The following is a 21,442-nucleotide window of genomic DNA, read 5'->3' on the forward strand; positions in this document are numbered from 1 at the left end:
ACTTCCTGGGCAGTGAGGCATTGGCCCTTACCCTTTTTACAATTATCAGGAATATTTTGACGGAAGAAATGAAGTAAGCAATCTCCTTAGCTTGATGAAAGCCACTGTAACTCGAGTTGATGTAGCTGGAATGGGTGACCGAGTTTGTGTGGACCTTTGTAGCCTTATGAGACCTGGTGAAGGACTCCTAGTACACTTCTAGCCTCTCTTCTGCAATTCTGTGGATTTTGTTGTCTATTCTTTATCTGATTGTACAAGTATTGTTTTATAGGTTGGATCCTTTGCTAGAGGACTATTCCTCGTTCATTCAGAATGCTTGGAGTCAAATTACATTGCCAGCAGGCCTTTTCGAGTTAATGCGGTTAGTTTTAATGCTCTTAGTTTTGCATAATTATTGTGACAGATGAATGGTCATCTCATGCTACTTACAGTAATTGTATTGGTAGTTTTCAATTTTCCCTTTTTATTGGGGAAGTGGAGACATATGACGGTACACAAGCAGCTTTTTATATTAGGAGAAAATATAGGAATACTTTTCTTCTATACGAATAATAAGAAGCATCTTTTGAGGGGAAAAAGAAAAACTTATTGTTTTTACATGAACACTATGGTAGTTTCTGTGACCAGGTAGTGGTTTTTGTTATTCTGTGCTACATTTATCCAACTTTTATCACCTATTTACTTTGGTAATTGGCAGGGGCCAGTGCATGCCTATGTACTTGTCCCAGGAGGAAAGACTTGCTATCTTTCAGAGTTGAAATCAGGCAAAGAGGTGATTGTGGTTGATCAAAAAGGGCGGCAGCGAACGGCAGTAGTTGGCCGCGTGAAGATAGAGTCTAGACCTCTTATACTTGTAGAGACAAAGGTTTGTCTTGCATACCATTGTTAAATAAGTTTTAATAAGGTCTTAAGCAAATTTATCTGTGGGTCAAGTTCTAAGTGTGCAATCAGTTATCACACTGAACTTTTTCAATTTGACAAATCCATTGAAATCTCTAATAGGCACTTGCTCTAGCGGGGCATAGCGAGCCATCTCTTTTTTCTCTGGTTTCTAGTCTGCACGAGCTCATCTCTAATTCCTTCCAGCATTGCAATCAATGGATAAATTTTTATTTTTATTTTTTTAATATCACGGAATAATTCTGCTGATGCAGACCAATTCAGGTGATCAAACTCTTTACGGCATCATCCTACAGAATGCAGAAACAGTAGCCTTGGTCAGTCCCTGCAAAGGTATACCATTTATTCTAGTTGTCATTTTTGGCTTCTGGAAGTTCTGGGTTTAGTCTTTGTTTCCTTCATCTCATGAACATTGCTGACTTATCTTCTACAGGAACTGGAGAGCAGGAAAAAGCAATCCCTGTGACATCACTGAAAGTTGGCGATGAAGTATTGCTAAGAGTACAAGGAGCAGCCCGGCATACTGGAATAGAAATTCAAGAATTCATTGTTGAGAATTGAAGGAGAAAGATGACATATTTCTGCAGCGAAATTTGTTCCAGACATTTTCGGATATGATGGAAAAGAAGATTGTTGTCACTTTCAAAGCCTTGAATCTGCATCTGAAGGTTACAAACAGATGGATGATTGGATGTTATCATGCAAATGAAACTGTGAGGACTTTACTTCATATTAAGTGAAATGTGTCTCCAATCAATTTTCTATCATTACTTTTTTATTCCTTGAAATGACTTGTGTACCTTGCCCAAGAATTCGTCTATATTGAAGAATACATTGGGACTTATTTGTTCCCTAGGAATGAGAAAAAAGCTACCTGTTCATCTTATTATACAACAAATAACCGCAATGAACTCGGCACCAATTAACAAATTAAACATCATATTATACGGCCATACGACATCCGAAATTGTTTAAAGAAAACCAATCTTAAAAGACTCGTATTCTTGAGAAAAATCTTATTTTCTCCGTTTATTTTCTGATCTTATCAGTTGGAAAATCATAAACAATACGGGCTATTTCCCTTTTGCACGAAACAGTATGATGTGATCGCATGATCTGATTATTAAACTCTTTGATTGACTATTTGTTTCATCCGCTGCACTCTTAATCATTGATCGATTGATTAGTACATCTTATTGAGTCTTGATCCTGGATTATTCTTGTGTTAATATTATAATGGATTGAAATAAAATCTTTTTACTTGTTTAACAAAGCCTTGAAGCCTCATGGGCCATGATTTAATTTCATTCTCTGTTGATCATTATGCTCAACAAGATAGTTGAATATAGTGGTGTTGACTTGACTCACAAGTCTTCTCAAAGGGGGAAAAAGGAGGAAAAATAAAAAAAGGACTTGACTCACAAGTTGAGATTGACGAAGATGGCAAGATGGTGCTAGGAAATTTAATGAAGATAGAAAATATTAAAATCAATAAATACCTTAGGCTCTCCCTGGGGAACCCCAATTGATTTGGCTCTTGGGTTTAAGCCTTTGTAAAAACCTGCTGCAGTTAAATCACATTCAGCCAAAACATATTAAACATGGTACTGGGATTCTCTGTTGCTCGAGTGCTGTTCATTTGGGCTACAGTTTTTATATGCCAAGTTGATGTTATTACTGATACATTTGTCACAGCATCTATAGTACCCATACGGTTCGAAAGGGAAGCCCTTCTTAACACTGGTTGGTGGAACAACAGCAGGGAGAAGGCCAGCAATCATTCAGATCATTGCAAGTGGGCTGGCATCGTTTGCAATTTAAATGGAAGCATAATCAGGATAAGCTTATCCGGCGTTAATGGCATCAGAGGAAAGCTTGACCAATTCAACTTCTCCTGCTTTCCGAACCTGGAAAGTTTCAGAATTTGGTACTCTAATATTTCTGGAAACATTCCATCAGAAATTGGTGCTCTATCAAAACTCCAAATCCTTGACTTGTCTCACAATAATCTTACAGGTAAGCTTCCAAATTTTGCTACAGATTGCCAGGGAATCTTTCTTATTGATACCGATCCTTATTCATTGTACACATCACAGGTACTATCCCTTCAAAACTTGGGAATTTGAATAACCTTGTTGAGCTGTATCTTAGCCGTAGCAACCTCAATGGACCTATCCCTTCAACTCTTGGTCATTTGACCAGGTTGAGTATTTTGGATTTGTCTTCTAACAGCCTTGTAGGTCCGATCCCTTTCACTCTAGGTCATTTAACCCAGCTTACTACTTTGAAATTGTTCTCAAACCAAATCAATGGATACATTCCATTAGATTTCGGGAATTTGAGGCATCTCAAAGAAGTAGACCTGTCTGGGAACAAACTTAATGGTCCAATTGCATCAACAATAGGTGATTTAACCAACTTGAATTCTCTGGACCTTTCTTCAAACCAACTTAGTGGTCCGCTGCCTCAAGAAATTGGATATCTCGAGAATCTTGTATATTTGTCTTTGAATGTGAACAATCTAACCGGTCCCATCCCATCAACTCTTGGTCGTTTAACCAGTTTGAGTGACTTGGACTTGTCTCACAACAGTCTTTTTGGTCCAATCCCTCCCACTCTAAGTCATTTAACAAAGCTTACAACTTTGAAATTGTTCTCAAACCAAATCAATGGCTCTATTCCATTAGGAATCGGGAATTTGGAGAATCTTGAACGTGTTGACATGTCCAGCAACAAACTTGAAGGTCCAATTCCACTAACCATTGGTGATTTAACCAACTTGATATATCTGGACCTTTCCTTGAATCAACTCTCGGGACCTATTCCTTCAACATTCGGTCATTTGACCCTGCTGACTTTTTTGAATCTTAATTCTAACAAACTCAATGGCTCCATCCCTTCAGAACTCATGAATTGCTTTAGCTTGCAGAGCTTGATATTGAGCAACAACAGTTTAACTGGAAGAATTCCATCAGAGATACGCAACCTTAGTTATCTGCATGAACTTGATTTAAGCCTTAACTTCATCAATGGCATGACACCTCCCCAACATTTTAAACAGAAGCACTCCATCAGAGATCGGTTGGTTACAGTTGTTCTTCCTATTATTGCATTTCTCACCTTAATTTTTGGCATCTTGTTTCTTATTAGACAAAAGGGCATGAAATCTAAGCCAGAGACAAAACAAAGCAGGCGCGTTGATGAGTTCTCCATATGGAATTTTGATGGTAGAATTGTATTTGAAGACATAATTAAGGCAACAGAAGATTTTGACATGAAATATTGCATTGGAACCGGAGGTTTTAGCACCGTTTACAGAGCAAAACTGCCTAGTGGAAAAGTAGTTGCTTTAAAGAAGCTTCATCATTTAGTATCTGAGCAGTCAGCTTTCCTCGAGACTTTCCAAAATGAAGCTCGTATATTATCTGGAATAAAACATCGAAATATTGTGAAGCTTTATGGTTTTTGTCTGCACAAAAAGTGCGTGTTTTTGATTTATGAGTACATGAAGAGGGGAAGCTTATTCCGCATTCTACGCAACAACGAGAAAGCTGTACAGTTGGATTGGAATAAGCGGGTGAATATAGTGAAGAGTGTGGCACAAGCTTTGTCGTACTTGCATAATGACTGCGGACCATCCATTGTTCATCGAGACATATCAAGCAACAATATTCTACTCAACTCAGAACTTGAAGCATTTGTTGCTGACTTTGGCATTGCTAGACTTCTGTATTCTGACTCATCCAATCAAACTCTATTAGCAGGCACGTATGGGTACATTGCTCCAGGTGAACCATAACTTGTCCTTCTCATGATTCCTTGTAATTGTTACTTGAATTGCAGTTATAACCAAGAACACAAATCTTGAATAGCTAGCAAATTTAGAGAAACATGGTCAAATGTTCTTATTATGTATGTGTGCAAAGCTAAATTACAAAGGCTTCTAATTTCTTGTAGAACTTGCATACACCATGGAGGTGACAGAGAAATGCGACGTCTATAGCTTCGGAGTGGTGGCACTAGAAGTACTAATGGGAAGGCATCCAGGAGACCTCCTTTCATTGTCATCATCACCTGATCAAAATATAAAGCTAATTGATGTTTTAGACCCTCGTCTCCCACCTCCAGTAGATCAAATGGTTATGCACGATATCATTCTTGTTTCAACAGTAGCATTTGCATGCTTGTGTTCCGAACCAAAGTCTCGACCTACAATGAAAGTCGTGTCTAAAGAATTTGCTGCTTGCAAGGCACTAAAGCGGACACCTTTTCATGAAATTTCAATTTCGGAACTTAGGAACTAAGAAATGGTTTTGGTTGAAGAATGTGATAGCTAATTATGTATCTTTTTTCATTTATGGATTTGTTTTGTTCTGAATTGTGCAAAAGCTAATTAATAAATGGCCCTCAGTATTGCAGGCAAATTGTGTGTATGCAGTGTTATTGATCAGATCTATTTTGTCGTTTGATTATATCCTTGGTTTGAGCTCTGGCGGCTTCTTGCTTGAAATTCTTATGTGGCATTCGCATATTAAACAATTATTTGACGAATTGTCTCAGTTAGTATTAACTGCCTTAATGCACTCCCTTCATACATTGTGGTTGTCTACAAACACAGCTGCAAACTGCATCATTGATCTCCGGCAGAAGTAGTGCTGTCAGAGAGTTCACTGTACTATAGCGGAACCCTTGTTCATTTAAATTGAGAATCCCACTTAGTCCCTGTACCATTTAGTCAAATACGCGTAATATGCCCCAAAATTTTGTGAACACGTTGGTTACGTCGTTGGATGAACTTCAAAAAGAAGAAATGGCCGGAGACCTTGACTTTGACCTTATAATTACGCGGCACTGATTGACTGCACAGCTGGCCATGATGATTAAGCTGTGATTTTACAGGTTATTTTTCCTGGAAACTGCACGAGGAGTAGTAGTGTTTCCTACTAATGATATATAAACTTCATTATAAATGCTTAGCAAGTTGCTAAAGATAGCTGATTCATCTAGAATATGGAGTTGCTATCCTCCAATTTAAAGACAAAAGTGACATGCGCAACCCTTTTCATAATAATCATTGTTGCAGAATCTGAATTATCACCCATGGAGTTAGAAAGAGAAGGTCTTCTCAACAGCGGTTTGTGGCGCAATACAATTGCCAAAAATAGTTCCGAATCTGATCACTGCAAGTGGGATGATGTAATTTGCAATACTAAAGGAGCATCACTTAGATATACGTAATTAATAAGAAAATAAGTGGGGAGCTAAGCCGACTCAACTTTTCTTTCTTTCCTAACCTGGAAATTCTCAATCTTGGCTACAGCAGTCTCACAGGTGAGCTATACCAATAATAACTTCATTGGCTATCTATTGGATCCCTTAATTAAAAAGATAGCTATTTTTAAATTTTTTGAAATCTTTTTCTTCGATTTCGATACAATACGTACAATTCCTTCAGACATTGGGAGTTTCCCTGAAGGAGCTGAATCTTGCTGCGAACAAGCTCGATGGTTCAATCCCTTCAACAACAGGCACATTAAACAACCTAATACGCCTATATCTTTATCAGAACAAGCTTAGTGGTCAACTACCTCAGGAAATTTGTAATGCGAAGAATTTGATTGTAATTAGATATGGGGCATAACAACCTTACTGGACCTCTTCATTCCACTCTTTTTCTTTTAACCAAGCTGACGTACGTAAACCTTCAATTTAATCGACTTTCTGGCCAAATACCAATGACGATTGGAGGCCTTTCCAAACTTAGTGGTTCAGTTCCATCAGAGATAGGCAATTGCTCCGGGTTGCTGAATGTAACCTTGAGCAACAACAGTTTAGACGGAACCATTCCTCTAGAGATGGGTAAGATTATATTCTTAGAATACTTGGATCTTTCCTATAATAACATTCCTGGTACAGTCCCTGAATTTATTAATAGAATAATGCCCGCAGACTTAGTACATAATAATTTGGAGGAAGAAACTCCTACTACTTTTGGATATTCATCCCCTGCGCCTGCACCTGTCACTGTCCAAGGTACCGATGATTAATTTCAGTATTTCTCCTACACCATCACCTGCATCTCCACAACAGAAACCCAATAAGGTAATGATCCTCTTGATTACAATTATTTTTCCAATCGCGGCATTTGTCGCCTTCTTAGCTCATGGAACCTTGTTTCTTCTTAGACGTAAGAACAAAAGAGCTGAGCTCACGTCAGGAGAAATCAAGAGTCAAGACAGAGATGCTTTCTCAATATGGAATTGTGATGGTAGAATTGCATTTGAAGAAATAATTAGAGCAACAGAGGATTTTGATATCAAATATTGCATTGGAACTGGATGTTACGGCAGCGTTTACAAAGCACGGCTGCCTAGTGGCAGAATATGGTTCAGAACAGGGGAGATCTGCTTTCTTCAAAAGTTTCCAGAATGAAGCGCATGTATTGTCCAAAATAGCACATCGAAACATTGTGAAATTTTATGGTTTTTGTTTGCACAAAAGATACATGTTTTTGATTTGTCAGTACATGGAGTGGGGAAGCTTGTTTTGTGTTTTGCTCAATGATGATTAAGCTATGGAGTTGGATTGGACTACGTGGGTGAATATCCTCAGGCGTGTGGCATACGCTTTGGCTTACTTACATCATGACTGCTGACCATCAATTGTCCACCGTGACATTTCAAGTAACAACATTTTGTTAAACTCAGGATTTGAGGCATTTTTTGGTAATTTTGGCGTGGCTAGGCTTCTGAATTCCGACTCATCCAATAGAAATCTAATAGCAGGCACTTACAGATACATTGCTCCAGGTGAACTAGTTCTTCTTGTTATATCTTTCTTGTTTTCTTCATTTTCAACGACACCTACAATAATTAAACTTATATATTTCTTTAAACTTTTGTTTTGTTGTTGAACTTGCCTACACCATGGTTATGACAGAGAAATGTGATGTTTAGAGCTTTGGTGCGGTGACACTTGAATACTAATAGCAAAGCATCCCCAAGAAATCCTCTCTTTGTTTTCATCAACACCTGATCCACATATAACGTTGACCTATATTTTAGACCAACGTCTATCACCTCCAAAGAAGCAAAAGATTGTTCAGGATATTGCTCTTGCTTCAATAGTTGGTCTTGCGTGCTTGCAGTCCAAACCCAAGTCTGTGCCTACAATGCAACGTGTGTCTCAAGAATTTATTGTCCGGGAACACCATTGGAAAGACCTGCTCTTGAAGAAATTTCCATATCTGGACTTAGAAACCAGGTGATGTATTTGATTGATCACATCGATGGATTTAATCAAGGAACAAAATGAGTCTTCCTCCTCAATAAAAACACGTTGCAATAGTATAATATAAAATTTTATTGCTTTTTATTATTATTTTCAGCAAATCTCCACTCGAGAACAAGATCAAAAAATAAAAACAGTACAACAGTGCAAGAGGACGTAGCTACTAGCTGCCCACAAATCAAGCATTTATTATTGTAGAAATAAATGACAACATATGTCTATAATTTATTGAACTATTTATAGAACTCCATGACCCAGGAGTTACAGACAAAGCATTGGAATCTAATGCCACTAAATCCAGCTGCAGTTGCCAGGTTGATGAATTCATGTTTGGTTCGCACCTTTCCTCTGGGAGAATGAGTTAACATAAACACATCAACTTGGGAATTTGCTTTTGATGTAGCGCTATTCTCTGGCAATTCTGGAAGTACTGCCTCCACAACAATTAATTTACCATCTTCCTTATTAATGCTTTCGTAGCAATTCTTCAACAACTTCAAGCAATGTTCATCGCTCCAAGCGTGTAGTATCGACTGTAAATTAAATACGAGTTTACAGCATTGGTATTATATTCAAGAACAGTTTCATTAATTAATGTATGCAAATTAAATTTGAATCATCTCACCTTCATAAAAATGGCATCACCTTTCGGAACACTTTGGAACATATCTCCCCCTACATGTTCCACCCCTGCAAGAAATTACATAGAATTTCTGCCATGTGAGAGCCAAGCAATAACGTTTAACAAAATGTAGCATATATTTAAGCTTATTTAAATTAAGCTTCTCTACAACATATCGGTAAATATATATCATAATTAATACCAGGATGGTTTTGGGCATGTTGTACAACATGAGGCAAGTCGAAATTGATGCCCATAATATGGGGGTATTTGGATATGATAGACTTAAGGGTAATGCCAAGATTGCCACCAACGTCGACTAGCTGCTTGATGTGATCGAAACCCTTGTAAGCCTCTAGGATTTTTTTTATATCTAGACAGGTTTTATTATTATTTGCTGTGTTGAAAACTTCATTGAACCTGGGGTCAACTTTCGGGTATTCAAATGCGTTCATTCCATGAACTCGATCAAATGGAACTCCCCCTTCAACGATAGCATCTTTCAGTTGATACCTAAAAGATCATGTCAATTAATGTAACATCGATTACTTATATATTCCGGAATAAGGTAGGCTCCATTTGGTGACAGCAAGGCTGCCGCAAGGTAATACGAAATCGACTAACCGAGCCTTAATTACTTTGCAATTAACAAACAAAAAATTGAAAAAAAAAAAAGAAAAAGAAAAAGAATTAAACTGACCAGGAATCCAAGAAAACCTTGTCATTCATGAAGGCTACCAAGGCATTCAATGGCACCACACCATCTTGATTAGGCACGAAGTATTTGGATACCGGAACGAGGCTGTAAACCCGCACTCCACAAAAAACAGAGCAATCAAGCACAGAGTGGGTGGCAAGAATCCTCAGGATTCTGTCAAGCATCACGGGGGCATCTTGGTTTTTGGACTGGATTCGGGCAGCAATCTCTGAAGCGGAAAGTTTGGCTCCTTCACCGGCTTTGGCTATAACCTCAAAAATGCCAAGCTCTATTGCTCCTCGGATGCTCATTGGTAGCGCTATGCTTGTTGTCAGTTGCATGGCTTTTGCATATGCCTCTTCTTCTGTATTCAGTTTGGGTGAGGTTTCGGTTTCCGTTAAAGAAGCCATTCTCTTCTTTGCTTCTGTAACATTTTCTGTGACTTTAATCGCCTATTTATAGAACGAGAGCCAATCATTAAATATTTCATTTTCTGACTAGTCTTTTTAGATGTTTGTTCAAGTTTGTTCCCTTGTCCAATCGAGTTATTTAGATGAAGGAGAAACTCCAATATTTAGCGAGCGATAGCCGGTGCAGTAAAAAGATCAACGTTATATTCAATACACGTGTATACGTTATCGTCCCACACACGCCCCCATGCTCTCTCTCACACATACACACTCACACACATACACACACACGAACGCAACATACGCACACGCGTACAATTTTTTTTTATTGATTATTTCAAGCGAGAATGAAGTAAAAGACAGTTATATTCAATACACGTAACACGTGTATGTTATCTTCTGTACATGAAAATTTGTTTTTTTTTTATATATAAAAAATAGTTTTTCATTTTCTCTCAGGTATGTCTCTACATCAATTTCCGCTAAAAATACTGTTTTATAGTTAAGTTACTCTTATATCGAAGCCTTTAAAATCTGATATTAAATCAGTAATTCATTATTTTAATTAGAGTTAGTGGCTTATTTTATTATGTATATGTATTTTATTTAGAGAGAGATTCTTAACAGCACATTACTTGATGTATATACACTTTTACTCAAAATATATGTAATAAGTTTATAAATTAATCTGGGGTAATCAAAGATCCTGAAAGGATTATATCAGCTAACAAGGTAATGAAGCCGGTGAGGTTGATACAACTCTTGCTTTGCTCATTGCGGTGATAAGTTGCCTGCTTTCGCGCGTAATGGAACAATAATCGAATCGCGCACACCTTGTATAATATTTACATGTTTTACCTTTAATTATATATTTATTATTTGATTGTTATTTTATTTATTATTTTTTAATTGAATTATTTTATTAAGTAGAAAAATAATTGGAGATCATGGATAAAAAATACGTGAAAAAATTCAATTTAGAAAGCATGAAAGATTAATTGAATTTGAAAGCAATTAGGCATACATGCATGTGGAATTCAAGCTGAGGAAAACCGAAGCCAATAAATTAATTCATCCATGCACATGCAGACAAAGAAGCTCATAGCCATCAGGTGGAGATTAAAGAAGAAATTGAATTTAATTCAATTTGGCGGCTTCACCTTTTTGCCTCGTAACAACTGGAATAAAAAATCTTAAAGGATTTAACTATAGAGGCGGCTGCTTGGCTTACAAGAATTACAATTCAATTTTGACAAGGATTCGGCCAAGTAGCATTCCATAAATAGAAGCCAAAGAGGTAGATCGCGGAAGACAGAGAGGGAGAGCAGCGGCAGCAGCAATCCAATTTTCCTGTGTCTGATCTTATTTCATTTATTTTTTATTACTCCTTATTTAAGTATATCTAACTAACTTTTTTATATGAGACTAAGGATGAAAACTCATTCAATAAAATAATTATTTACTAAGTTTCCCATTCTGTAATGAATAATGTATTATTTAATTATATTATAATAATTAATATATATATATAATTTATTAATATTTAATAATTTAATATAATTAATTATAAATATTTATATAAAAATATAATATAATATTACATTAGTTAATTATATTACAATAATTAATATATAGAATTGAATATAACTAATAATAAAAATTTAAATATGAATAAATTTGAATAATGTTAATTTAAAATTAGTTATTAGAAAGAATGATATAAAATATTATTATATACTACATAACTCTCTTTTGGATTATTTAGCACAATTCATTTTACGAGTGAATATGTTACAACAATTGTGTCACTTTATTATTTGTGGTATGCATAAACTTTTATTTTATCATCCTAAACTGACTTTTGAACTAATCTTATAGGTTTTAACTATTTATTTATGTTGTTATATTATTCAGAGATTATTTGATTAAATTATTTGCTTTGATATTTATTTTATAGGTTATTATATTTAGAAAATACTGAAAATAAATGTTATACTTTAAAAATTTTAAGGGTATAAGTTTCGATCTTTATGAAGAATTATGATTTTTTAAATATTTATAATTAAAAAAATTAAATTTCTAAAATTTAAGACTTCTATGTTTAGTATTTTTCTAAGTACTAATGAATATTATTTTCTAAATATATAATTTAAATTAATGACACACACAAATTAATATAGTACATTGCAACACCAAACATAGTATAACTAAAAATTAATATAATACAGTATAATATCAAATATTATACAGTATTGTTATATAGTGCTAATGCAATACAACATATTATAATACAGTGTGTTATATATATAATAATAATAATTCTCTAATGCATGTGCTCTTTTTTTTATTTATTTATGCAGACACACTATATATTTTATCTTTTTACATAAGTCCTCAAGCTAGTAAATTATTGAAATACGTTGAATGCCGTACACAAATAAATAAAAGATAAATATAATAGTAAATTTTTTTTCAAATGAGCCTCTAACTATGTTCCAAGACAACTCAGTGGTATATATAATATGAGGGGAGAGCTTTCGTTCCAAAATTAGTTAGGTTTTGGTCCCTTATTACAGAATAAAAAATAATTTCACCATTAAACATATCTATATATATTAGACGTATATATGACACTGTAACTCAAAATTGGTGGAAATAAGGAGGACAAATTAAATGCTAGCTGTCATATCACTTACGCTATAATACATTAATACAGTAAAAATAATTTTTGGCGCATTTTGAAATACTGTTATAAATACTCCGTACAACTGTTAATTATCAAATTTTGTGTTAATTAAATTGGAATAAAAACTCTTTTTTTTTTTTTTAGAGAAAAAAAAGCTCATATTTTAAAAGAACTGAATATTTCCTAATTCTATCGGGAAACATGAGTCCTGTACTCCTATTTCCTATTCCTTTTTCAAACAAAGTCCTTGTTCGTTTTCCTTATACTAGACGGTTTCCATATCCGAAACAAGTGAAGACTGGCTCTCTGATATATATATATATATAGAGTGGAAGCAAATCAAACTCACGCTCACAAATCAAAACATAAAGACAAAAGCAACAAGTTTCCCATTCGCTGAAGAAAATCAGGATCCCAATCAATGGCTGCTGATTCTAAGAAAGATTACTCAACTGCTATTCTGGAGAGCAAGAAGAAGTCTCCCAACCGTCTTGTCATTGATGAAGCAATCAATGATGATAACTCTGTTATCACAATGCATCCCAACACGATGGACAAGCTTCAGTTTTTCCAAGGCGACACTGTGTTAGTAAAGGGGAAGAAGCGAAAGGACACCGTTTGCATTGTTCTTGGTGACGAACAATGCGAAGAGTCGAAAGTCGGAATGAACAGAGTTGTACGATCTAATCTCAGAGTTCGCCTTGGAGATCTAGTGTCCGTCCATGCGTGCCCTGATGTGAAATACGGAAGGCGTGTTCACATCCTTCCCATTGATGATACAATCGAGGGTGTTACTGGAAGCTTATTTGATGCGTATTTGAAGTCCTACTTCACGGGATCTTACCGGCCTGTTCGGAAAGGTGACCTTTTCCTAGTCAGGGGAGGAATGCGGAGTGTTGAGTTTAAAGTAATTGAGACAGACCCTGGTGAATACTGTATCGTTGCACCGGATACTGAGATCTTCTGTGAGGGCGAGCCTGTCAAACGTGAGGATGAGGAGGAGAGATTGAACGAAGTAGGCTATGATGATGTTGGTGGTGTGAGAAAGCAAATGGCTCAAATCCGCGAGCTTGTAGAACTTCCTCTCAGACACCCTCAGCTCTTCAAATCAATTGGTGTGAAGCCCCCTAAGGGTATCTTGCTTTATGGGCCACCTGGGACTGGAAAAACCCTGATTGCAAGAGCCGTTGCTAATGAGACTGGCGCATTCTTCTTTTTGATTAATGGCCCGGAAATTATGTCGAAGTTAGCTGGTGAGAGTGAAAGCAATCTAAGGAAGGCATTCGAGGAAGCTGAAAAGAATGCCCCATCTATAATATTTATTGATGAAATAGATTCCATTGCTCCAAAGAGGGAGAAGACAAATGGTGAAGTGGAGAGGCGTATAGTATCCCAACTTCTAACTTTGATGGATGGCCTCAAGTCCCGGGCACATGTGGTTGTTATGGGAGCTACTAATAGGCCGAACAGCATTGACCCCGCTCTCAGGAGATTCGGACGATTTGATCGAGAGATTGACATTGGTGTACCTGATGAAGTTGGAAGGTTGGAAGTTTTTAGGATCCACACAAAAAACATGAAACTTGCTGAAGATGTTGATCTTGAAAGAGTTGCAAGAGATACACATGGTTATGTTGGTGCAGATCTTGCTGCTCTCTGTACAGAGGCTGCACTCCAGTGTATCAGGGAGAAAATGGATGTCATCGACTTGGAGGATGAGACTATTGATGCTGAGGTGTTGAATTCAATGGCTGTGACTAATGAGCACTTCCGAACTGCATTGGAGATGTCCAATCCTTCGGCCTTGCGTGAAACTGTTGTGGAGGTTCCTAATGTCTCATGGGAGGATATTGGTGGGTTGGAAACCGTTAAGAGAGAGCTTCAAGAGACTGTTCAATACCCAGTGGAGCATCCTGAAAAGTTTGAGAAATTTGGCTTGTCACCTTCTAAAGGTGTTCTCTTCTATGGACCTCCTGGCTGTGGTAAAACCCTTCTTGCAAAAGCTATTGCTAATGAGTGTCAGGCAAACTTTGTAAGTGTCAAAGGACCTGAGCTGCTGACAATGTGGTTTGGAGAGAGTGAGGCAAACGTGAGAGAAATCTTTGACAAGGCTCGACAGTCAGCTCCATGTGTGCTATTCTTCGATGAACTTGATTCGATTGCTACTCAGCGTGGCGCTTCTGTTGGAGATGCTGGCGGCGCCGCAGATAGAGTGTTGAATCAACTTTTAACTGAAATGGATGGTATGAATGCCAAGAAAACAGTTTTCATCATAGGCGCTACCAACAGGCCTGACGTCATTGACCCAGCATTGTTGAGGCCAGGGCGTCTGGACCAATTGATTTATATACCCCTGCCAGATGAGGCTTCCCGTCTTCAGATATTTAAAGCTTGTTTACGGAAGTCACCCATCTCTCCTGATGTTGACCTATCAGCTCTTGCACGTTATACTCATGGTTTCAGTGGCGCCGATATTACTGAGATATGTCAGCGTGCCTGCAAATATGCTATTCGAGAGAACATTGAGAAGGACATTGAGAGGGAGAGAAGCGGGAAGAGGAAGAGGGAGAATCCTGAAGCAATGGAAGTAGATGACGTCGATGAGATTACGGCAGCACACTTTGAGGAATCAATGAAATATGCCCGCAGGAGTGTCAGTGATGCAGACATCCGAAAATACCAGCTCTTTGCACAGACTTTGCAACAATCTCGTGGATTTGGATCCGATTTCCGGTTCCCAGATCGAACCGAGAGTGCCACCGCAGGGGCTGCTGACTTTTTCTCTTCTGCCATTGCTGATGATGATGATCTATACAACTGAATTAGAACCGATGAAAGTTGAAGATACTGCAATTTGTTTTATGGAACATACTTTTAAATAGTCAAGTGTCATGATAATGCCTAGGAACAGTAGTAGTAGGATTTAGTTTTATGTTGACTCACTTCATGCTTTGTTATGTGTAATTTCATAGTTTTAACTTTAATATAATCTCTCATTAATTGATGTTGAATTCTTTTATTGCCACTTTCTCTTCTGATGTTTTTGTGGACAATCTTTATAAAAATTAAACACCATCACAAATTTTATAAAATTCCATAATCCATGTTAACGTCAAAATTTGGACAGAAGAATCTTCCCAACTATAGGACAATTGCTTTTTTTTTTTTTTAAACTACTACTGAAGTCTTGATGTACAATTAAACTGCAAGAATAAGTGGTAAAGGCCTTTTTTTTTTTCCAGGAAGCAAAATGGCAATCTTCCATATTTGCATTATCTCTCCGCCTTAAGTCCTCACATCTTCTTGAGCAAAGTTAGACCGAGCACATGATATATTGAAATGCAACGAACCTGATAACTTATAATTGAAATATCTGTTATTGGCTTGTTGCCAATATTACTATTGCAACTTGTCAATTTCCCCACGCCAGATGATGGTCCATTGAGCTCGACTTATTTAGTTGTCATTTTTCCAGAGACTAGTTTAGCTAAAGGATTGCATAAGTTTCGATCGTACGGTGGTCTCGGAATTTCTGGGGCGAAAGTACTATATTGCCCAGGCATGTTATAAAAATTAGGGAAATTATCAACCATATACCCTTAAATGACACCAGTATCAAACGTGCTACAACACTTTTCAAGTGCATCACTCGTATACCCTAAGTTGACAAAACACTTCTACCATCCACCGATCCGTTAACTGCCGTTTGTGAGCGCTGACATCATAAGGGTAATCTAGTCTTTTTAAAAAAACGACATGTCATCTCATTTACATAGTAAAAAACGACATGTCATATGCTATATTTTGATAAAAATGACATGTCATCCCATTTATCAGATAATTGTTAATAATTGCTAAAAAAAAAAATTACTTTACAACCGAATCTACTCCTCCAAAATTTAACCTAAATTATTGAAGATCTACTCCTTCAAGCTCCACCTTGAATTTTTTATGATATAATATGTATAATTATAAATAATATGTTGTTAATGATTTTTTATGGTATAAGGTGAATATTTTTTATGGATAATTGTTAATAATATGTACCATTAATAATTTATTTTTTTAATTAAAAAATGTATTGTTAATAACAAAATTAAAAAAAATTGTGTATTGAAAATTTACATTAATTTTCAAGGAAAAATTGATTTTTTACCTCATTTTGAGTTTAAAGGGTAAAATAGTCATTTTGCTCAAATTCCGTTAAGTTCTTAACGGCAGTTAACGGAAAGGTGGACGGTAGAAGTGTTTTGTCAACTTAGGGTATACGAGTGATGCACTTGAAAAGTGTTGTAGCACGTTTGATATTGGTGTCACTTAAGGGTATACCGGTGATAATTTCCCTAAAAATTAAAATTATCCTACATCCAATAGAATTGATGTTTGTTAGACGTAATCTTAGTTGATAATGTGAAAAATATCTTTATGTTAAAGAGTCGAAAGTGATGTGCTAATTCTCACAAAGAGAGCGGCTCTCAACCTTGATTATCAGAATTTCCCTAAGAAGCCTACATGGTTGGTTGAGTTGACTGTTTATGATTTGATTGGTCTTCCATTAAAAGTCTTCCTTTTAAGTTAACAAGATCATAAATAGTCAACACAGATATGCTCTTCCGGTGTTGTTGACCATTCTAGTAGATAAATGTACAGGGACAGTCACCAGTGTTCCTAGCGATTCTCCAGATGATTACATGGCGTTACATGTTTTGAAAGCAGCCACTCTCTGATACCATATAGAAGCTCATGGATCTAACTCAACACAAAAGTTAATTCAAGAATTCAAGAGTTGAGGGTTATAGTTATCACTCTAATTTGCCCTCATTATGCAGAGCATGTCTTGAGGAGATTCTGAAGAAGGATGGCTTTGCAGTGAAAGGAGGCTGGCCAACAGCTGGGAATCATGATCTGACCTCAAGAGTGCCAATAAGTATTTGCAGGATTCAATTGTTTCGATAAGGAATCTGCTCCGGACGCAAAATTCTGGGATCAAAGAAGGCCAACAAGAAAGAGGCTCCAGTTACAACGCTGAGTGACGACAAATTGAAGGGCTTGGTATATGTGAATGAGAAATTTGATGGATTGGAAGCAGAGTGCTTGAGGAAACTGCAGAGCAAATTTGGTGATAGTATCATCAAATTTGCTCCAGAAAAGGAGGTATTGAAGGCAATGCAGAATATATCTGTTGGTCAGGCTGCAAACTTTAGACAGGCTCAAAAGCGTTTTATGCCTTTCTTGAAGTCCAAGATGGATGAGGCCAAAAAAATGGGGCCTTAGGCCTTGGATTTAAAGCTCCCATTTCGAGAGATTGAGGTCCCTCAGGGGAACTTTGGTCTTGGAGAAGTTGAAATATTGTCTGTCTCTGATCCTGATGCTCTTGCCAAAGCTGGGTCTTTATCTTGTCTGCTAAATCAGAATCCTCTTTCCCCTGGAAACCCAAAAGCTATTTTCTTGAGGTGAGGCTTTATTGTTTGTTGCAGGCATGTTGTGTAATTGACTTTTTATAACGCCGTATCTTTATGTCCAAATTGTGTTGAGATCAGATGATAAGTGTTTCTTTTTACTTTCAGCTTCCCTTGATGGTTCAGTTGTTTTCTGTATATGCAATAGAAAATAAACAAAATTAGCCAAGCTGTACCAAATGCTTGATATGTATTCGATTTTTCACTCTCCTCATAATTTAGAGGATTAAGATAGAATTTGATAATATATATTCTTTTTTCACGTCTCCTTGTTAGGTAGATGTGATCATGATCTACTTCAGCAGCATTCTACATTGCCCAGCCCTGATACATTTTGCTTCATACACTTCGCCAGGTACTAGCCCTTTTAAGTTCACTTATATTATGTCATTTGGGTTCGATTGTATGTTCTTAATGATCATTTTCTAGGTAAGTATATATATATCTGTCTGTTTCTCATTCAGCAGATTTCCCTTGTCAACTGGGTATGATCCGTTTTCATAAATCATGCCATGTGTATTGTTTTATTCTGATTCTTTTGCACTTGGATTATCTCAAAACGTTTAAGACATTGTACGAATCCTAGCCAATATTATGTTGGATTAACACATGCTTGGAAAAAATCAGCTTAACAGCTAAATTTGTAATTAATGAAAAACATACAAAATTATGGCAAAAAGAACATAGCACTTTTTTTCTTATACAGGCACAAATTTAATCAATTACCCATGATAGAAGGTAGCTACTTCATCTAAGTTCCAAAATACTAATGGCCTTTCTAACTTTCAATTAGGTCCAATAGTTAATAGTTTCTTCCAAATTCCTTTTAACTCTTGTCGTGTATGACAAATGACTCAAAGGGATGATCCATAATGTCGACAAGCAAAAGAAACGCAAGCGTCCTTCAACACCATAGTATTCACAACTCCTTGAATAGTCTAGATACGGCATTGATTTCTTCGGGAAGACCTCATCACTCACGTCAAACAAAAGGATGAAATCATGGGCGTTTGCATCTAAATCACCCCCTACCAACCAATAACAAGCTCCATTGATGCATCCGCGCTGATGATCATCAAAGATAATGGTGGTGGGCTACAATGTTAGTTTCATTAAACTGTTATTTTATATCAACAAGGAGTGATATAAAATTTGATAAATAGCCGAAAATATCGGCTCTAACTAGGGGGATGATAATTTTTTACGATTTCCAAAATTCAATGGCAAACATCTGAAGTTGGATTCCTCTACTAAACATGAAAACATGAAAACATTAAACATTTAGGTAACCAAGAAGATAAGGAGATTGTTAAAACTACAACAGTTATTTTCATTACATTATAAGGGCTAGTAGTAGTATCTATTGACATAACCTTTCTTATAATGTAATGAAAATAACTGAATATTCAGCTGAAACTTTGTAGGTAGGCATAGGTTCCTAAGTCAAACTGTGATTCCCTAAGTCAAGCTTATTTCCTGCTCGGACTGACCTTTGGCTGCTCAAGTAATTTACAGCAGAATATTTTCTAAGACGCCTGCGAACAGGAAGATCTTTAATTTCCCCTGTACGAAGGTTGTAGCGGCAAAACTTTCCAGTCTTATCTTCCATGACAAGCTCATCCCTTTTCCAAAATACTAATGGCTTTTGAAGTCTGGAATTGCCTTCAATAGTTAATAGTTTTTTCCATTTTGCTTTAACACCAACTTCGTCCATGATCCATATCTCCATTAAACTTTGAACAGCGGAGGCATCATGCAAAACAAATGCAAGAGATTCATTCAACACAATAAGCTCCCGAGAATCTTTACGTGCATTAAGGGTAGAACTTGGTCCTGCTATCTTTTTGAAGGTCTCATCACTGATGTCAAACGAAAGGATGAAACTGTCACTCTCATGAAAATCACCCCATGCCATCCAATAAAAAGCTCTATTGAAGTATAGAGATTCAAGCCTCTGAAGGAAACAGATCCCAGCTGCAAAAAGGTTAATGTTGACTTTTCTCCAGGAATCTGTACTCAATGTGTACATCTCAACCTTGATAGGAGACTCACAACCCGGATTATCTATAAAGTACAGGATCCGGATAACTTTGTAATCATTGGTCTTAGGATCATAGCCAAAGCCAAAACCAAGCGGCAAACACACCACTTCTTCCGAGCCTGGGGAAGGATGGAAACAGGATACAGGGAGTTCCCTGAATTCCCTCGTGGCTGGGTTACATAAAATGACTTTTACATAACGCAAAGAGATACATACAATGCCGTGGCAATGACCAAAGAATGGATAAAGCAGTCTATCCTTGTAAAAAGGAAAATGGATAACCTCATCAACAGCATAAACATGATCCTCACTATGTAACATTTCTGTATTTTTATCAAAAGAGAGGAAGGACAAAATGCTTTCTTCATTACCACAATCATTGAAGAGCCTGCACTTGAGAAGTAGACCACTCTTGTTATATATCTGGTTGCAGAGTTGCTTAACGACGAATTTGGGTTTTGCAATAAGAGAATACCAAGATTTCTGAACACATTTAAATCGCATCAGTGAGTCCGCAGGCAGATATGCCAGAATCTCAACCACTAATTCTTCAGGTAGATCACTGAACCTCGCCATCAATTTCTGCCTTTTCTTCGAATATATCTGATTCAAGAAGATTACAAGTCAACAAGGTATACCTTTCATCAAATATACGCTTGATAACATAATGCCATTTATTGAAAATGAAGCAGACACGTGTGCATTTCATCCTTACAATATATCCATGTTATATTATTAAAGAATCAACGTAACAGAAAAATAAACAATGCTGATAATGGTCCTAAGCTCCATGCACCCTAGGATTATTATTATCTCTGTTTTAGCCAGAAATTTATTAATTTTTTCTCCTTTCAAGTTGGCACGTCATGAAGCTTGTCAGCTGGAAATAAATTAAAAAGCTCTTAATTGCTTTTGGTTTCAAATTTTAACTTGGTCTTCAGGCTTCAGCTTCGCGGTTACTTTCAAATGTTGGTTTCCTCTACGGAGTTCAAAAATTATGAAGCAGATAAGTGATTTTAAACAATTGCTGACTCTGCTGTCTTTTCATAATATATGGAAACCCAATAGCTGAGTGAATAGTGCATCTACACAAGGGCATAAAGCAAGCTTAATTACATTTAACATTTTGCCAGTTCCAAAATCTTCTATTTTCTCAAAATCAAGTGATCAAAGCGTAAAAAAACCCACAAAATTTCAAGTATTAAATAGACTAAACTCTAATTCCAAACAGTAAGTTATTATTTTTGATCACAATTACCTGAAGATCAGAGCTAGTTTGATGTGTTCTTAAACGAAATGGATGAACCCAGGATTGAGCTAAATCATCTGCAGTCAGT

General features: G+C 36.6%; 4 protein-coding genes and 1 pseudogene across 4 annotated transcripts in view; 3 read left to right on the forward strand and 2 right to left on the reverse strand.

Annotated features, from left to right (window-relative positions):
• The window catches only part of LOC18038785 (3-dehydroquinate synthase homolog), a 2,261-nt gene extending 466 nt beyond the window's left edge, over positions 1-1,795 (forward strand). Inside the window, exons 3-7 of the mRNA XM_006431046.2 lie at positions 18-190; positions 272-361; positions 698-865; positions 1,155-1,233; positions 1,334-1,795. Coding sequence (XP_006431109.2) covers positions 18-190; positions 272-361; positions 698-865; positions 1,155-1,233; positions 1,334-1,461 — 638 coding nt within the window. The 3' untranslated portion in view covers positions 1,462-1,795. The remainder of the gene's footprint in view (positions 1-17; positions 191-271; positions 362-697; positions 866-1,154; positions 1,234-1,333) is intronic.
• A 620-nt stretch (positions 1,796-2,415) lies between these two features.
• Positions 2,416-5,227, forward strand: LOC18039139 (MDIS1-interacting receptor like kinase 2). Its single transcript, XM_024182716.1, has 3 exons — positions 2,416-2,916; positions 2,997-4,688; positions 4,858-5,227. Exons 1-3 carry the CDS (start codon positions 2,502-2,504, stop codon positions 5,202-5,204), a joined length of 2,454 nt encoding a protein of 817 aa, XP_024038484.1. The 5' UTR covers positions 2,416-2,501; the 3' UTR covers positions 5,205-5,227.
• Positions 5,228-8,335: 3,108 nt separating this feature from the next.
• Positions 8,336-10,002, reverse strand: LOC18039140 (anthranilate N-methyltransferase). Its single transcript, XM_006431048.2, has 4 exons — positions 9,513-10,002; positions 9,015-9,325; positions 8,816-8,880; positions 8,336-8,723 (listed from the first exon to the last, which is right to left on the reverse strand). The coding sequence occupies exons 1-4, from the start codon at positions 9,917-9,919 to the stop codon at positions 8,424-8,426; spliced, it is 1,083 nt and encodes a 360-aa protein (XP_006431111.1). The 5' UTR covers positions 9,920-10,002; the 3' UTR covers positions 8,336-8,423.
• A 2,804-nt stretch (positions 10,003-12,806) lies between these two features.
• On the forward strand, positions 12,807-15,426 carry LOC18039611 (annotated as a pseudogene).
• Positions 15,427-19,219: 3,793 nt separating this feature from the next.
• LOC18039612 (F-box/kelch-repeat protein At3g23880) lies at positions 19,220-20,706 on the reverse strand. Its single transcript, XM_006431050.2, has one exon. The coding sequence runs from the start codon at positions 20,679-20,681 to the stop codon at positions 19,503-19,505; it is 1,179 nt and encodes a 392-aa protein (XP_006431113.1). The 5' UTR covers positions 20,682-20,706; the 3' UTR covers positions 19,220-19,502.
• Between the last annotated feature and the right edge of the window lie 736 nt (positions 20,707-21,442).

The sequence above is a fragment of the Citrus clementina genome, unplaced genomic scaffold (genome assembly GCF_000493195.1).
Source record: "Citrus clementina cultivar Clemenules unplaced genomic scaffold, Citrus_clementina_v1.0 scaffold_6, whole genome shotgun sequence".
Classification (NCBI taxonomy): Eukaryota; Viridiplantae; Streptophyta; class Magnoliopsida; order Sapindales; family Rutaceae; genus Citrus; species Citrus x clementina.

What these genes read in the sequence shown, in the direction of transcription:
- LOC18039140 (XM_006431048.2), bottom strand. Translation starts at nt 9,919, where the DNA reads ATGGCTTCTTTAACGGAAACCGAAACCTCACCCAAACTGAATACAGAA. An exon ending in ACATGCCCAAAACCATCCTG is followed by an intron (nt 8,881 to 9,014) that starts GTATTAATTATG and finishes AATTTCTTGCAG; the next exon opens with GGGTGGAACATGTAGGGGGA. An exon ending in GTGATGCCATTTTTATGAAG is followed by an intron (nt 8,724 to 8,815) that starts GTGAGATGATTC and finishes TTTAATTTACAG; the next exon opens with TCGATACTACACGCTTGGAG.
- LOC18039612 (XM_006431050.2), bottom strand. Translation starts at nt 20,681, where the DNA reads ATGGCGAGGTTCAGTGATCTACCTGAAGAATTAGTGGTTGAGATTCTG.
- LOC18039139 (XM_024182716.1), top strand. Translation starts at nt 2,502, where the DNA reads ATGGTACTGGGATTCTCTGTTGCTCGAGTGCTGTTCATTTGGGCTACA. An exon ending in GTCTCACAATAATCTTACAG is followed by an intron (nt 2,917 to 2,996) that starts GTAAGCTTCCAA and finishes TACACATCACAG; the next exon opens with GTACTATCCCTTCAAAACTT. An exon ending in GTATGGGTACATTGCTCCAG is followed by an intron (nt 4,689 to 4,857) that starts GTGAACCATAAC and finishes AATTTCTTGTAG; the next exon opens with AACTTGCATACACCATGGAG.